At 39.5% G+C, this 16285-nt stretch overlaps 1 protein-coding gene across 1 annotated transcript; it reads right to left on the bottom strand.

Moving 5' to 3' along the window:
* Window positions 1-737: 737 nt before the first annotated feature.
* LOC101852723 lies at window positions 738-16159 on the bottom strand. The gene is made up of 8 exons (XM_005107745.3): window positions 16069-16159; window positions 10858-11121; window positions 9620-9814; window positions 7571-7798; window positions 6222-6405; window positions 4585-4754; window positions 3170-3381; window positions 738-2085 (listed from the first exon to the last, which is right to left on the bottom strand). Exons 2-8 carry the CDS (start codon window positions 11071-11073, stop codon window positions 1842-1844), a joined length of 1449 nt encoding a protein of 482 aa, XP_005107802.1. The 5' UTR covers window positions 11074-11121; window positions 16069-16159; the 3' UTR covers window positions 738-1841.
* Window positions 16160-16285: the final 126 nt, after the last annotated feature.

Genomic DNA, 16285 nt, shown 5'->3' with positions numbered 1-16285 from the left:
AAACCCACACAAATACAAACACATACATACACACCAAACGTACCATAAAGAGAACTTTTGCCCATCATATGTGGGTGTGCCGGGAGAAAGGCCCAAATTGTCAGCAGAACTATTTTTGAGCAACAGGGTGAAAAGGTGAAAAAGTTGCAGCTGATACAAAATCTATTTCCATCTGAAACACATGTTTAACCATTCCTTAAGAACATATCGAAAGGATCTTATAATATTTAGTCTAAATATTTTTTAATTACTTATTTTCCAAACATGTTGTGCTTCACCAAAGGTTAAAAATGTGCTAGAAATTGGGTCAACATACTATGGTTAAAGCCGGGTTTTTTTCACAAACTTTGTTTTTACACCCTGTGTTAAAAAATGTGGTTATCTTTAAAAATACAACTATTCAAGATATTTGAAAACTTAAAAATCAGCGGGTTCAGCATCGACTTTACTTACCACAAGAATATGCCCCTATTTCAATATCCAAAATTTCCAACAGCTGGGATCTTTCTCCAGGCACACATACATATATTGAATGCGTTATGCCCATTCACAGAACAAGCTTTTTTAACCTCTAAACGTGGAAAACCACACTTTGATATGCTTGTTAAAACAATTGATTGTTGTGCAACTCCTAAAGAACTTGATACAATACAGTAATCAAGAAACACCAGTACGATATTAACACAATATTTATATTGCTTTTTTCTTTTTTAACGACAACCTACATTGTCATTTGATTTCCATCTCTCTGTTCGATAAATATACATCTTTTACGCCTTTAACACTTTGAAAAATATACATTTTTTACGCCTTTTAACACCGTCATATTACTGGGGACAACCCATTTGCACAGAGAGCACTTAAAAAATCTCTCATTGGATTTGGTTTGACAATCATCATAATACAGATTTAGAATAACAACAACAACAATAATAACAACAGGAGGATGATGATGATGACGATGATGATGATGATGATGATGATGATGATGATGATGATGATGATGATGTTGATGATGAAGATGATGATGAAGATGATGATAGAAATATTAGTTGTCATCACCATCATTATCATCATCATAATTGACAAGAAAAAGTAAGAAAAAGTAGAGGTAGATGAAAAATGAAGACAAGGACAAGGTGAAGGATGATTACGATGATGAGCAAGATGATAATATAATATTATTGTAAGACAATAAAAGTCAAGCTAATAATGCCACAACAGCATTAATAAATGGAATAAGCAGTTGATTACTAGTAAATATGAAAGCAGAAAGCAATAATAATAGCATAAACAGCAGTATAAATGACAAAAAAGGAGAGGAGGAGGAAGAGGAGAACGAAGAAAAAGACAAACAATAATAAAAATCAGAGTGAGAGCAATGAAAATAACGATAACGATAAGAAGAAGAACGAGAAGAACAGTAGCAATGAAGATGAAGTGACTTACATGGATACAGCCATCCCACACTAGATTAAATCATTTCTGTTACGTTTCTAGTCATTGCTATAATAAAATTGCCTGTCACCTGCCTCGTGTCCACAAAAATATACCAGTGTTTTGTTTCGTGTACTTGAAATTCAATTTTTGAAATTTACTCTTCTGTGTTACAAAATTTCAGGCCTATGGCAGAAAACTGCATCTTCCCTCGATGCCTAACAGAAACAGAGGATGAAAAAAGGAAAAGGAAAAGTAACTCTTCTGCTCAAGACATAATGGTGACTCAGCTAGGCACCCAAAGCTCTCTCAAAGCAACAACAGAAAAAAGACCAGGTCCATTGAGTCATAACAATGATAAAAATAATGAAGGAGAATTCCACTGCTTTATGAGACAAATATACTCAGGCTGACTTTCTCTTATCTCCCTTTCGCGGTGGCGACTGGACCATCTGGACGTAAGAGGAGTCGCGGACGAGACCTTGCAGCGGGATCTGCTGCAGCCGGTGTCTGACGCGGCCGTTGAAGCGCGCGAGGCTCGTCTCGTTTAGGATGGAGGGTTTGAGAGAGGCGCACTGCACGTCAAGCCACGACCGCTTGCACTCGCGGAAATGGAGGAAGTGCAGCATTTCCTGAGGCAACGAGTAGCTGGGGAAAAAAAACCACACACACACAAAAAAAAAACTGGTGATTTAGTCAACAAGTTGTATGGTAAACAAGGCATGTGGTAAATGATTTTACATCCCCATCAACACAGTTTAGATTGTTTATGCCCCCATTAACATAATTTAGATCATTTTTGATGGACATGCAGCTTCAGCCCCAGCCCATCCCTATGGGCTGAGCTAGGCTAAGTCGGATTCACTCCAGGGAGGGAGGGAGGGAGAGAGAGAGAGAGAGAGAGAGAGAGAGAGAGAGAGAGAGAGAGAGAGAGACTCGATAAATTATCTTAACACCACAAAGGTATCCCTTCTCTTCTTACCTCAGTACTTCAGAGAGAGAAAAATAATAAAGTAGGAAGTTTCAACAGCAGAAAGAAAAGGTAGAAAGCTTTGATCACAGAAAGAAAACAAAGACAAGTAGGAACCTTCAAAGGCAAAAAGAAAACCTATGATGCTTTGAAGGCAGAAAAGTAAAAAAAAACAAGAAAAGAAAAAAAAACGTAAGAAACTTAAAAAACAGAAGAAAAAAAAAGAAGTAAGAAGCTTCAAAAGCAAGACAGAAAAAAATGAAATAGAAATTGTTGGAAGCTTCAATAGCAGAAAGCAAATTAAAAGGGAAAAGCAGGAAGCTTTGAAAGAAGCTTTGACTTTGAAAGAAATGAAAAGCTGAAAGACCTCAGAACCAGTGGCAGAGTTAACAATTGACAGCCCAACACTAAATTATGAAGAGAACAGTAGAAAAGGATTTTCAAAATAAAAACATCACCAATTTATTTTTCGAGTAAAAGTTTAAGGCCCTTTTAGATACAGCTACATTCTTTTGAACTCCAATCAAATACTGTTTGAACCCCACACTTCCCTGGACCAGACCCTTGATAAAACAAATCAGCATGATAAACACCCACACTTTCACACACGTTTACACAAACACACACAAACACATACACATACACAATCACATACACACAAAAACATACACACATATACACACACACACGCATGCACAAACACACTCACACAAACACACACACACACACACCCCCCAAACACACAAACAAACACACACTCACGGCTTATACGGGTCTTTTGGCAGATGTTCATGCGTGGCAGCCTGCTTGGTACGGGCCGGCACATATGCCCACTTGATACAGTACTGGCCGATGTAGCTGCCCTTGTGCAAGGTCCAGTGGTACAAGTCGACCTCATCCGACCGCCAATCGGGCGGGAGCAGGATGGGCGTCATGCGGAATGCACTGGCGTCAGAGTTGTTGCGAAGGAAGTCCTGGAGAAATGAACAAGAACTTTTCCTTACAACATAGTCAAGTTAACCCTTCCAACCCCAGCCATTTTTGTGCACTCCCTAACCCCAGTCCCAGCCAATGCAGCAGTATTTCAGAAAAAGAGGCATGCATTCTAAAAAGTGATGTAGTATCTTTGTAAAGAGGTTTAAATAAAAACATCTAAAAATGATTGTGAACAAATATTATGAAAACTAAAGTTTAATTAGGTACGCTATTTTCTTAAAATGCGCAAATGCGATATCCCCAAAGCTGAAAATATACGCTCTTGGGACGGAGGGAGGTACAAGTGCTGCTGAAAATATATGCGCATGGGGCTGGAAGGGTTAAGTTACAGATTGCCACTGTTAAAAAAGATTTTCAATGCTTTATGCGCTCCCCCCCCCCCCCCCCCCCCCCACATACCCAAAATTGGATCATTGAAGGAGTGAGTTACTTTAACCTTGCCTTTAAGTTTAAGGCTGAGCCTTGACCACGCAACTAAAAATAATTAGCAGATGAAAGTGGGTTTTTTTAATGTTCCTAGTCAAATTCATAAAAATTCTAAGCATTTTGAATAAACAACATAGAAATGGAGCACAGATCACAGTTATGGACTGGTCAAAGAGAGGTTTTTAACTTATGTCAACTTATCACCCCCAAAAAAATTTCAGAATCCTTGTTTTCATTGACATTTTCAAAGACTTTCTCTTTAACTCTTTGAGGAAATTGAAGATACACATGTCTGATCAGGCAGCAGACCAAAGGCAATGTTGTGGCTCATTTTGAACCATCATACATAAATCATAAACATGAAATTACATATTTCAAAGTATACACATTATTGCCCGAGTCCATTAGTTTCATATATAGAAGACAGAATTTAAAAATCTGTATGACTACTTCAAAACAGCATGTCTTCAAATGAGTAAGGTATCCAAGATCAGAGTACACTCACAGTGAACAGTTTTCCCTATCTATGAGCTTAAAGATGACGACTTGTGTTCTGCAAGCAATGAACCATGAAATTACATCCATCGGATATCCACAAGCAGTATTGAAGAATATTTAAAGACTCGGGACTTGGTAAGCACTCTTGGGCCATCTGCTTCTTCAATGTCTTTTCATAGTGGCTATCTCGTCCGCCATTGTGAAAACTCATAAAAACCAACTGTACAACAACAAACGACACAGTACACATGACGCACCTGTAGGACCCAGTTAATAGTGCCATACGGTCGCTGTGGGACTGGCAGCTCATCAAAGTCAATGGTGAGGACAAAGTCGTAGCCACCCAGTCGGTACTGGCAGTCCGTCACGGTCAGAGTTTTGTCGTGTCTGGCCTGCCTTGACTGGCCATTGGCCTCTGTGAATACGACTGGCGAGACAGAAAAATGTAACAAGTTAATGCTAAATCCAGAATCAACATCATGGTATCCTCCCCAGCGCTGAAAGTAATGGAGTACTGGCATAACAGCAAAATTTCCTATGTTAATGATGTGAGGCCTAAAAAGAAATGTACAGTATATGCTCACCTATAACACAACCTCATATAAACTGCAGAGGGTGGGAGTTATATTAAGACTCTACAATCTGCCCATTTTTGTAGACCACGAGTATAATATTAATAAGGGTAAAATTTCTGATAAGCTGAAGGGAGCTCAACATGCGAAGAATTAACTGATTCAGCCCACAGATAATTTTGACTCTGGACGCAAATAATTTGTGATCGTTTCGTGACGTCATCAGTGGTCTCACAAAAAATGTTAATAAAGAAGTATCTAAATTTGATCAAAATCCCTGTGTGTGGCATATAGACGTTTAGAACAAAATATGCTATTCAATAACACCGGAAAAAGGTTTGAAATGTTAGTGGGGTGAGGAAAAAAGAAAAAGAGGACAGTGGTGTGAAGAAAGGGAGCAGCAATATATAAGAGTCGCTCTGAGCGTCAAAACACAGGAGACAGTCAGCCGCAGTGAGTGGCGCTGCATTCTGAATCAGTTATGTACTTGTTCTACATCAAATACAGTGATAATATAAACTTGTTTGTTGCACTGAGAAAGATTTGCGAAGCATGTTGACAAAATGAGTCACTTCTCGATTTGAGCCCTATGGTAATAGATACATCCTACTTATAGGTGAAGTCTGCACAAATTATAAGTATAAAATAATAAAAGACATATTATCATACATAACCCTATCCCTACGTCGTGTTTTACTATCGTATCCATACAACGTGGGGAACTCTGTGCCACCACTTTCCAAAGAGGAAATTTACTCGTTAATCCGATCCGTGCGCTTTGCATAGCAACCTGTCAAAATGATTTTTCGAGAAATACTGAAAGTTTCAAAGAGATCTTTGTATTAGAAGTATTCTAAAATGTGAAGAATACAACCCTGGGGGTACAAAAAGACCCCAGGGAGTACAGATAGGGTTAAACAATACGCCATCAATAAAAAATCTACAAATTTGACCCTAGCATCGATTTTTAGCCAATTCTCCATTTGTGGATCGCGAGAAGTAACTTATTTTGTCAGCACGCTTCACATTTAATCTGTGAGGTAATTCTTCAATAGAAAGTCCTATTCCAAATTACTTTTCCTTTTTTAGACTTGATCCTGGCAGTATGCTATATGTGTACAGAAGTATACTTTCGAACCTCATTTTTGGGAAAAATTTCTTTGGGTTATGGGGAGTATAATATTCGATAAATTAGGAGCAAAATTAAAACAAGTGCAAAACAAAGAGAAACTCAACGGAACAAACAGAAACAACAAATTTCATCAGACCTAGGGAATATTTGAACCCTCGTTAATTTGCCAACCAACGACAGAACCCCTCACCACTCTTGCTGCGGGGGTAGTATTCTATGAGCTCCAGCAGCCCGGTGGACACGTAGTGGTCAAAGACCCGCCGCGTGTCATGCTGAAGACTGTTGTGGAACGTGACCACTTTACTCATCCCCACCTCCTGCATGTACTCAAACCACTCCACCAGATGAACCGGCTCCAGTCGAGCATATGCTACCTGAAATTATCACACAATACCAATATATTACTATTAAGATTGTAAAATGATTGCTAACTGCTCTGTGCCCCCCACCCTCCCCGAAAGAAGAGCAATGCATCATTTGTGAGGAATCATGGTGAAATCAAGCACTCAAAATAATTAAATCAAAGAAGCAGACATTTTCCACCTGTTAGACAACTTCTATCAAGTTCTGGGGAGGGGGGGGGGGTTAACACCCAAATCAAAGAAACAGGCACTTTTCAGCATGTTAGACATTTTTTTGCTTCTTTTTTTGTCAACACCTTTTATGTCCATTTCAAAATACATTTCTGTATGGGTTTTACAGAACAACGAAATGTTGATCAAAGGCACAAAACATTTGCAGTTTCCTAGGATTCTCCGGCTTTAGACGTCACCAGACTTTGGCTGCCATTTTCTCACTTACTTTACCTTTGACAAGAGGTGACCCACACCTCCTTCAATCACAAATACCTCAATTTCTATTTAAAAGAAACAAGCACTTTTCATCAAAACCAAGACAAATGAATAAGCTTTTTGATAATATAAATTGCAAAAATGCCCAAAAAAAACTATTGAGTGCCTGATTCCATCACGTCATAACAGTAAAGTACATTTAAAAGGTGATCAGTTCCAAATCCAAGCCAAAAATAAAGAGACACCCAATAAAAAAAATCTTATATGTGGGAATAAAACTCATGTTTAAACACACAGCAAAAGGATTAAACCTCATACCACAGAGATATAAGTACATTCCCTTCCCACAAAAAGACCACACCACAGGACCAACCAACCAGTCCAAATGCCCTCATGCCAATGAAGTTACTTCACTAATCATACAGAAATCAAAATGGTCCAAAAAATATAAAACATTCATGTTTTGAAATGTCAGAGGTTTAAATTCAGCCTGAGACAATCCCAACCTATCGACTGATCCTGTGTCTTGTATGAGAAGCCTAACCCATTTCCTGTCTTTCTATACACAAACTGCAAGGTAGACATACACAAGGGAGTCATAAATAACATACACTTTTATTCGATGTACACGCCCCTTACACTCCACTCCAAAGTTAATATTTAGCACAGATTTTTTTATATACATATGTTAACTTCTAGACAAAATATTTATCCCTCCATCGCAAAAAAAATGTATACTTTTACAAACCTTCGTACAAACAGCAAACTCAAATTTCCGTCGCACAGGGTAAACAATCCGCATAGGATTCGTCTCATTAGCTCCACATGATTCAGGGGCAAAGGTGATCAGTTCATATTTGGGAGGCTGGGAGCTGTCAAAAATTTTGCCACTGTCCCCAGGCAGTAGACAGGAGAATGTGGAACTCTGATAGTCCGCGATGAACCTTAAGTCGATGTGCTCCAGAACAGCCCGCGTCTGGAAATGCAAACCAACAAAAATTATCAGTCTATGTCAGGACATTTACAAACGTTTGATTTTTACGGCTCTATACACCCCCTCAAAAAAGTATGGGTATCTATGGTGTTATGTTCTAACCATGTAACTGGTTTCTTAAAATTTTTACAACAGGCAAAAAAAAAAGAGTTGCTGATCTCCACACAGAGGAAGAAGCAGTGAAAAAGCCCTATCTCCAATTGGTTTAGTTTCACAAGGCACAGCCTTGAGAGTTTTTTTAATTAACGGACCATAACTTTAGAGATGGAATATAATACTCCTGTAGTACATTAGAAAGATATTGTGGTGCCAAATCGTTTAAACACTTATAGCACATTAGCTGTGAAAGCAATAATGTTGAATATTCTCTTCATGGCCTTTGAGAACAACTCCCGCATCTTGGTTCCAGAGTCTCTGCAGTTCATTCATTAGGTCTATTTGGAATGTTTCTAAGGAGTGAGTCGCGGTAATCAATGTGAGATAATACAAAAGATGACATCGGTCATCAGTGTCTTAAAAGATGTCTTGCTTAAAAAAGGAACCATTTGTGCAATTTTTCAGATCTCTAAATATGCAGTCTTTCTTATGTAGATTTTGGACTTGGTGGTGCATAGAATTTGTTGTCAAATGTAACTCCTTTTTTGTCTTTACTTCCCATCAAATATAAATGAGCTTGATTTAGGCAGTTTTGTGCATTAATGCTCATGCATCTCATTTCACCGCAATTAACTCACTGGAGCACCAGTATTTTCCCGAGAGGCGGTTCACGCAATCCCTGCGAGAACAAGTTTCGCATTTTTTCCTCTGTACAGTATGCGCGCAAACGCTGCGTGAACCGTCTCTTACTGTGCAACCGACCTTTGTTTTGTTTTGTCCGAAGTTTCATCAGAATTGGCTGGGAATTTTTTTGAGTCACTTGTCAGTACGATGGCAGCACGTTTAGTTTTAGTAAGGGCATTTGCAAAACAAAAAGGTCATATAAGTGCCCAAGATGAGGTGTTACAAGAGAGTATCAAACACAAAAAAGAAGGAGGAGAGATCCGGACGAGAGTAGTTTGATAGGAAAGAAGGAGCAAACCACACCAGAGCACCCCCCAACCACCCATTTAGCAGCACGACAAGCAAACATTTTTCCAGTGTTTGACGACTTTGACAGTTCAGAAAATTCTGATTATGATATTTCAGACCATGGGGACCCTGATTTCAAAGTAAATGAGCATCAAAGCACTGACTCTGATAGAGAATGTTCTAGATCTAGACTAGGCTTTCAAATGCAAAATTCCGCTTTGTCTGGAGCCCTGTTTTTTCACACTGAAGTGGATTTGACAGCTAATACATAAGGATTACCATATCGATTACCTGCCGTTTCATGAGTTTGGACTTGTTATTCATTTTGAAACACAAAACAGAATAAAAGACAAACACAAGGTTAATTTTTGGGGGTTTTGTTGGGTCTTTTTTACACAAGACATTACGTCAAAAAATTTTGGCGAGCAACAAATATTAGCACATTTTCAAAAAATCATTTTTAAAAAACTAAAAAGATATTGCCATTCTGTTTTTTGTGTCATATTGAGCATGTTTTGATCTGTTAGGTGTAAAAATGGTGGTTGTATGTCTTTGGGAATGGTGTTGTTTGAAACATTGAAGTACCCCTAAAAATGCCAGTCTTCAGCGCATGTAGACCCAAAAAATGCCCTGTCTCCAGTGAGTTAAAGCAGTCAAACATTCACCTGGGATACAGTATTAATGACATAATCCCCCCCCCCCTCCCCCTCCCTCAGCCTTTGGAGGAAACTTTACCTGATGGTCCTTACTAGCTCCTGGATATTCACGGATGCAGCAGACAAAGTCTCTCGGTACGGAGTGCTTTAAGAAGGATGGCAGCATCACTTTGGGCCGGTCCTCAGCCGAGTGAACATTAAAGATGGCCGACATGACTTCAATATGCCTACCATCGATCCATACCCCTTCCCCATCAGGCATTATCTTATCAACCTGAAAAAAGAAAAGGTCATGTACAAACATGAGAACAAATTTTAAAGTTTTTAAAATACTTTATTTTATTTCATAATAGTTGTCACTTAGAGCTGATAGAGATTCCAGGGACTTCCCTACTTCGGAAGAAAAGACAAATGATGAAAAGAATAATTTTCTAAAAAGCTAAAAAGTACTCTTCTAAAAAAACTGCCTATATACACCAAACAAAAAGTTCACAACATGAAAATTGATTAGTTTTCAAAATGCTGGAACTTTTCAGAAAAATGGCAGACCTAGTGTGATAGCTTCTTCAATCATCCTGCACTTCTCTCGTCTAATCATTGGCTGTCCATTGTCCTCTCCATTATTAAAAATTTTCTCTTACCAAGCCCTCTTCAAATTCAAAGAAGTCAAAAACTGAATCTTATTATTTTATGTACAAACATCCTTTTTTAAATCATAAAATTCTCATCAAAACATTTTAGTGTAATAAGCAAACAGCAAACTTCACCAACTAGTCAGAGTGCAATATTTACAACAACCATCAAATCTGCACCAATCAATTGACTGTTGCCAAAAATATTTTGTATTTAGTGTGCACTTAACATTAGAGCAAAAACATTTTAGTGTAATAAGCAAACAGCAAACTTCACCAACTAGTCAGAGTGCAATATTTACAACAACCATCAAATCTGCACCAATCAATTGACTGTTGCCAAAAATATTTTGTATTTAGTGTGCACTTAACATTAGAGCAGGGAAAATGATTTAGGGCCTTTAATGAAGAGCGCCTCTAAACTTATCTGTTTAAAGTTAATTGTTCAGGAGAGATTTTTTAGCCAAATCAGCCCAGCCTGACCTGTCAGTGATTGAGATTAACAGATTTTTAAACAACCTAAATGGTATTGAAAGAGAAGCCAAATTAAACTCAGAACTTAAAAATAGGGGTGGAGGGAGTGAATTAAGTTGGAAATAAGATGGAGTTTTTAATTCTAAAGTACTTTACTTTACATAAAATATAAATTGCACCCAAGCAGTGAATAAAGCAACGAGCAACTCACCCCTGACATACTCCATTCTGTGCGGGGGGAAAGATCCGAACCTTTGAACGTGTGGGACACAACTGATTTTGTGTGCAGTCTGCGGGTCGCATGGCTGACTGGTGTAGCCCACAGCAGGTAAATTAGAATGTAGAGGAAGACGAGGGCAAACAAAACTGGCAACAGGCATCTTGGATTTGAAGTATGGGACACTAGCTTAGCCCATGACGATGTCATCTTCCATAATATCACAAACAGTTCTTTATATCTTCACGAAACGATGACCTGAAATTTTTTTAAAGGCAAATATATTTAATGCATTGAGTGGTCTTGGGGTAACATAAATATATCACTGAAAGTATATCTACCAAGAGGGGAAACACTAGGCAGGAACAGAAACAATTAATTAAGACTGGTGACTGACTTTGCTGAGTGGGGTGGGGGGTGGGGGGAGGAATAGAGTTCAGTGAGTGTCAACTACTGTCAACCCATGAGCCAATCATATAATAACAAGTCAAGAAACACTTTCAAAGTAAATATGATATTTATACGCACACACCTCTTCTTATGCTTACATAGCAGTTTCACAGACATGATTCATTTTAATGAAAAACAATTTACACTTTGCCAGATAGATCTTACATGACATATTTTAACCATCTGACGCCCTGGGGTCATTTTGTACCCCCGGGGTTATGTTCTTCACATTTTAGAATACTTCAAGATCTAGTATGAAGATATTTCTCTGAAACTTTCAGTATTTCTCAAAAAATATTTTGACAGAATTGTTAGCGTACGGATCGCAATTTGTACTTAATGAGTAAATTTCTTCTTTGGAAGTGGTGGCACAAAGTATCCCACGTCATATGGATACGACAGTAAAACACGATATACGGATAGGGTTAAAATTATTTTTTCCATGTTCATCAATTAAAATAATAAGAATATCAAAGGAAAAGGACCTAGCGCCTGAAAATTAATGAACGAAGTGAAAATTTTTTTAAACAAGCGGGAAAATAAACTTGAACTCTATTTCTCTGAACGATTTCTCTTCTGGAGTATGTTTGGTTATTTGCGAGATTTAGGCGATCATCTTTCATTCTGCCATTTTGCGAGGACTGGGAAGAAGCATTTTTTTTTGCATCCAATTCAATTTCTAGAGCTAGAGATTTTTAAATGTCTGATTCAGATACTTCAGTTGTGGTTTGGGGTAACGTTCCCGGACCTATACTTCATTTGAAAATGCCTTCAACAGGTACAGCGAGAAAATAAGACTGATCGACCTTACACACACGCACACACATACACACACACACTCACTCACACAAACACACACACGCAAACTCACTCACACTCCACACTCACACACAAACATGGGCCACTCCATTCGCAATTAGGGCCTATTATCAACAAGGCTGTCGTTATTCTCACTCGCGGAGAAATTAAAAATATAATTTTATTCTCACCCGGGGTGAGAATAATTTATTATATATGCATTTTATTCTCATCCGCGGTGAGAATTAATACTATTGTTATTCTCACCTCTCAAATTTGTATTAATTATTCTCACCCAGTCTGAGAATGCAATGGATTTTTTATTTTTTATTCTTAGGCCTACCTGGGTGTTGAGAACAGATGATACAAAATAATTTGTGAATTCACTGAATTGTAAGAGGTTTGTGACCTGCCCCATAGCGCTGGCCTATTTTTCTAGGCTCCCACGGGGATTGTTATAGTTTCATTTTCTTAAATCTTGAGAGTATGGACGCATATCTTCACCAAAATCCAAGGCAAAAGTGTATTCTAAATTCAGAAAGAAATTCACTTGCCAGAGAAGTATGTTTTTAAAAATAATAGCCTTAAGAAAGCAGTTTAATGAAATAATGTTAGTAATACTTTGTCATTGTAAGGTTAGAATTGGCATTTGTTTACAACACAAAAAAACGTGTCTAATTGTTATCCCTAAACAGAACCCACAGTTCAATAAACCATTCAAGAGTAACATTTTCCAGGCCTACAGAACCAATAAATACTGTAGCAACAAAAGGTGACGCTATTTGCTCAAAAGATAAGGTTTTCCCCCAAATCAACAATAGTCGCCTCCCGTGCTAGCCCGCCCGTTGGCGATTCTAGTGAGAGAGGGTGGCGACTTTTGTCGCCTGGAGCGCTCAGTGACAGGGGTCCTATGATGCCCGAAACGAAAAAAGCGGGTGAGAATAGTAGGCTGTCATTATTCTCACCCGAGGGGAGAATAGTATCAATTCACCCCGGGTGAGAATAAATAATATATCCAGTTTATCCTCACCCCAGGTGAGAATAATCACTCCGTATTAACAAATCTCGAGAACGGAAACCATTTGGAGAAACAGAGTTCTGAAAGTTTATTTTCCAGAGCGCTCGGAGAAATATAGAGCCGGCGATTAATTAATTAATTAATTTTTTGTTAAGAATGCCATCTAGATTCTAGACTAATAACCAGAATCAATGAAGAGTTACAAGTTTCTACCATCAATTAAATGCTCTAAATAAAGTTTTTAAAAGTTATCCAATAGATATCTAGTAGTCTATTCAACAGATCTAGTTCAAGTGAAGGTGATCTTGTAGTTCCGTTCGTTAAAGTCCACAATCCATTTGTTTACATCCAGAGAAGAAATCCAGAAGTCTTGATGACCAAATAGGCAACACAAAAAACAGGGATGCAATAAAACAGCAAATTATTGTAAAATTCAAGGGGCATGCCCCCCAGAACCCCCCCTCCACCCCTGAACACCATCCCCCCCCCCATATATTTTGATTAGGTCTGGGCCCCCTGAACCCCCCCCCCCCCCCAACACTCTTGACTCTTGACAGGGGCCTAAACCGGGAACTGCCGATAAAGCGCCATTCTTCGCTTTCAGAATTTTTATTTTCTGGCTTTACTTTAGTGTTTCCTTCCAGTCTTACGCTTAGTTCACTCCTCAACGATTACCCAGCAATTCAGAGCCTCTGGCGTTCAGCTTTGGACTTTAAAGTTAAAGAACGAAACAACAAAATCACCCCCAAGTGAAAGACCTATAGATACTACTAGTCTTAGATTAGTAGAGGAGATATAATAATTTTTTTAAACCATTAAAAAACTGTCTTATTTTAAAAAATTAAATTAACACTGAGTCACAGTTAGATCTAGAGATCTAGATCTACATCTAACATACTCGCACAAAAAAGTTAAGGAACAACTTTTTCACCTGTAAAATTTGAACTTCAATATCTCGCTATCCGTAAAGCTCAGTCAACCAAACTTGACACACGCACTGACGACTTGACACAGTTTGCCTGTACAGCAAATTTACCCGCACGAGCTTCACAACGACAAAGCAGGGCATGCCCAAACACAGCTGAAAAGCATGAAAAATGGGCTAAATTTCTCTGCCTCGGCAACATTGGCATTGGGGCTGGTGGCTAAAACTGAGCTTGGCACGTGCTAAACAGATGTCTTGGTTGTAAATATCACTCACTTGTAACCCTTTATAACCCAGCGTTTTGCAGCCATGTTTCATTACAACACGATGGTTCAACGACGCGCCCTTGCCTGGCTCCAAGATGGAACCACGTTCCGAGTCATTGCACGTCGACTTGGGGTGTCCCCGTCAGTCATATGGAGGCTGCAAGAACGATGGCGAGTGACCGGAAGGGTCCAGGACAGGCCTCGACAAGGGCGGCCCCGTTGGACCAACGACAGGATCGACCGGTTCATCGTCAGACAGGCCGTGACATCACGAACCACCACTGCAAACCGCATCAGGGGCCAACTACGGGGGACAGCCAATGTCCACTTGAGCGAGGAGACGGTGAGGAACCGTCTCCGTAGAGCCAGGTTCGCTTCTCGTGTCCCTGCAAGACGCCCAAGGCACACGCCGGCCCACAGAGCAGCTCGCTTGGCGTGGTCTGCTCGACATTTACAGTGGACACGACGTCAGTGGGACCAGGTTGTCGTCTCGGGACGAATCCAGATTCAACTTGCTGCACCCAGACAGGCGAGCCAACGTCTGGAGGCGCCGAAGAGAGCGGTTCCACCTTGACTGCATCCAGCAGGTGGCGCCCTACGGTGGAGGGTCCGTTCTGGTGTGGGGAGGCTTCTCAGCTCACCACAGGACCCCCCTGTACCATATATACAGGGCAATTTGACCGCTGCAAGGTACAGGGACGAAATGCTGCGTCCCCTTGCTGTTCCTCTCCTGCAGCAGATTGGACCCCAGGCTGTTCTGCAGGACGACAACGCCACACCACATCGCGCATGCATCGTGAGGGACTTCCTGCAGCAGCGAGGTGTCACCCGCATGGACTGGACAGCTTGTAGTCCAATCGAGAACATCTGGGATCACATTGACCGGCGGATTTGGGACAACCACCCTCCTGCACAAAACGTTCAACATCTATTGGGCTACCTCGTCCAGGAGTGGCAGAACCTACCGCAACAAGATCTCCGAATGCATCATGTCCTGTCCATGCGTTGACGCTGTACTGAGTGTTTGACCAATCGGGGTGGCTACAACCACTACTGAGAATGTTTACGAAGAACTACGGCTGCTCAGACTCTTGAAATACGACCAGTGTAATTTTTTTATACTAGATCTAATTTTACATGCATTTCTCTTTGTTGTTGAAATCTGAAATTATACACTCGTAAACAAGAGAGTCGAAAGCATCTTTTTTGAAAAAATGAATAAATTCGGTTAAATAGTTTTTCAGTTATCTTGCTTTAAATTTTTGTTCCTTAACTTTTTTTGTGCGAGTTTAGTTCAAAACTCAGTAAGCCTACAGTTGCTTGGTATCCTCTTTCGATTGCCTTTTAAATTAAGCCTTTTTACTTAAATTTCCCTGTCCTCAGTCAAGCCAGTCAACACACACAGATGCTTCAACTCCAGCCCTTGAGACCAAAATATCCCTGATTAAAGGATCCAGGGATTTAATTTTGTTGTTGGGTTCGATCTAGATATAGATCTAGATTAAACCTCGGCCTATCTAGAAAAATCTAGCATTGATTGAAGAAACTGAGTCAGTCAGTCAAGTCAGGTAGTCTGCAGTCAGAGTGCAGAGGGCAGAAAAGAGGGGGATGCGAAAAATAAATCATTCATTATATTCTTCAAACAAGTTCAACAGATAGAGATTAGATCTAGAGTCTAGATTATGCTTTTAAGAAAATCAGAAGAGAATGAAATAAAACCACAGCATTTAGATATAGATTCTATCTACCGTCAGTTTATTTCTCTCCTTTCAATCCAAAATTATAATCCATTTCCGTAGTGTTGGCTTCGCTTGCTTGCATACACACACAGCAGTGTCTCAAGATGTAATCTCGACAGAGTGGTTTCCCCTTGAAGAGGCAAAAAAAGGAAGAAGAAAAAAAGTCTCGTTTCTTTTGTTTCGTATGTCATACGTTTAAGTTTTTACCACCTAGCAGTACAAAATA

This window comes from Aplysia californica, unplaced genomic scaffold (assembly GCF_000002075.1).
Source record: "Aplysia californica isolate F4 #8 unplaced genomic scaffold, AplCal3.0 scaffold00627, whole genome shotgun sequence".
Lineage (NCBI taxonomy): Eukaryota > Metazoa > Mollusca > Gastropoda > Aplysiida > Aplysiidae > Aplysia > Aplysia californica.
The sequence above is the reverse complement of the archived record's forward strand: the minus strand, read 5'-3'. Positions and strand labels throughout refer to the sequence as shown.

Bases quoted from the DNA above. Each gene is read 5' to 3' on its own strand.
- LOC101852723 (XM_005107745.3), bottom strand. From the start codon at position 11,073: ATGACATCGTCATGGGCTAAGCTAGTGTCCCATACTTCAAATCCAAGA. The intron at 7,799-9,619 runs GTAAAGTTTCCT...TTGCATTTCCAG, and splicing joins GAGCTAGTAAGGACCATCAG to ACGCGGGCTGTTCTGGAGCA. The intron at 2,086-3,169 runs GTGAGTGTGTGT...TTTTTTCCCCAG, and splicing joins CCAAAAGACCCGTATAAGCC to CTACTCGTTGCCTCAGGAAA.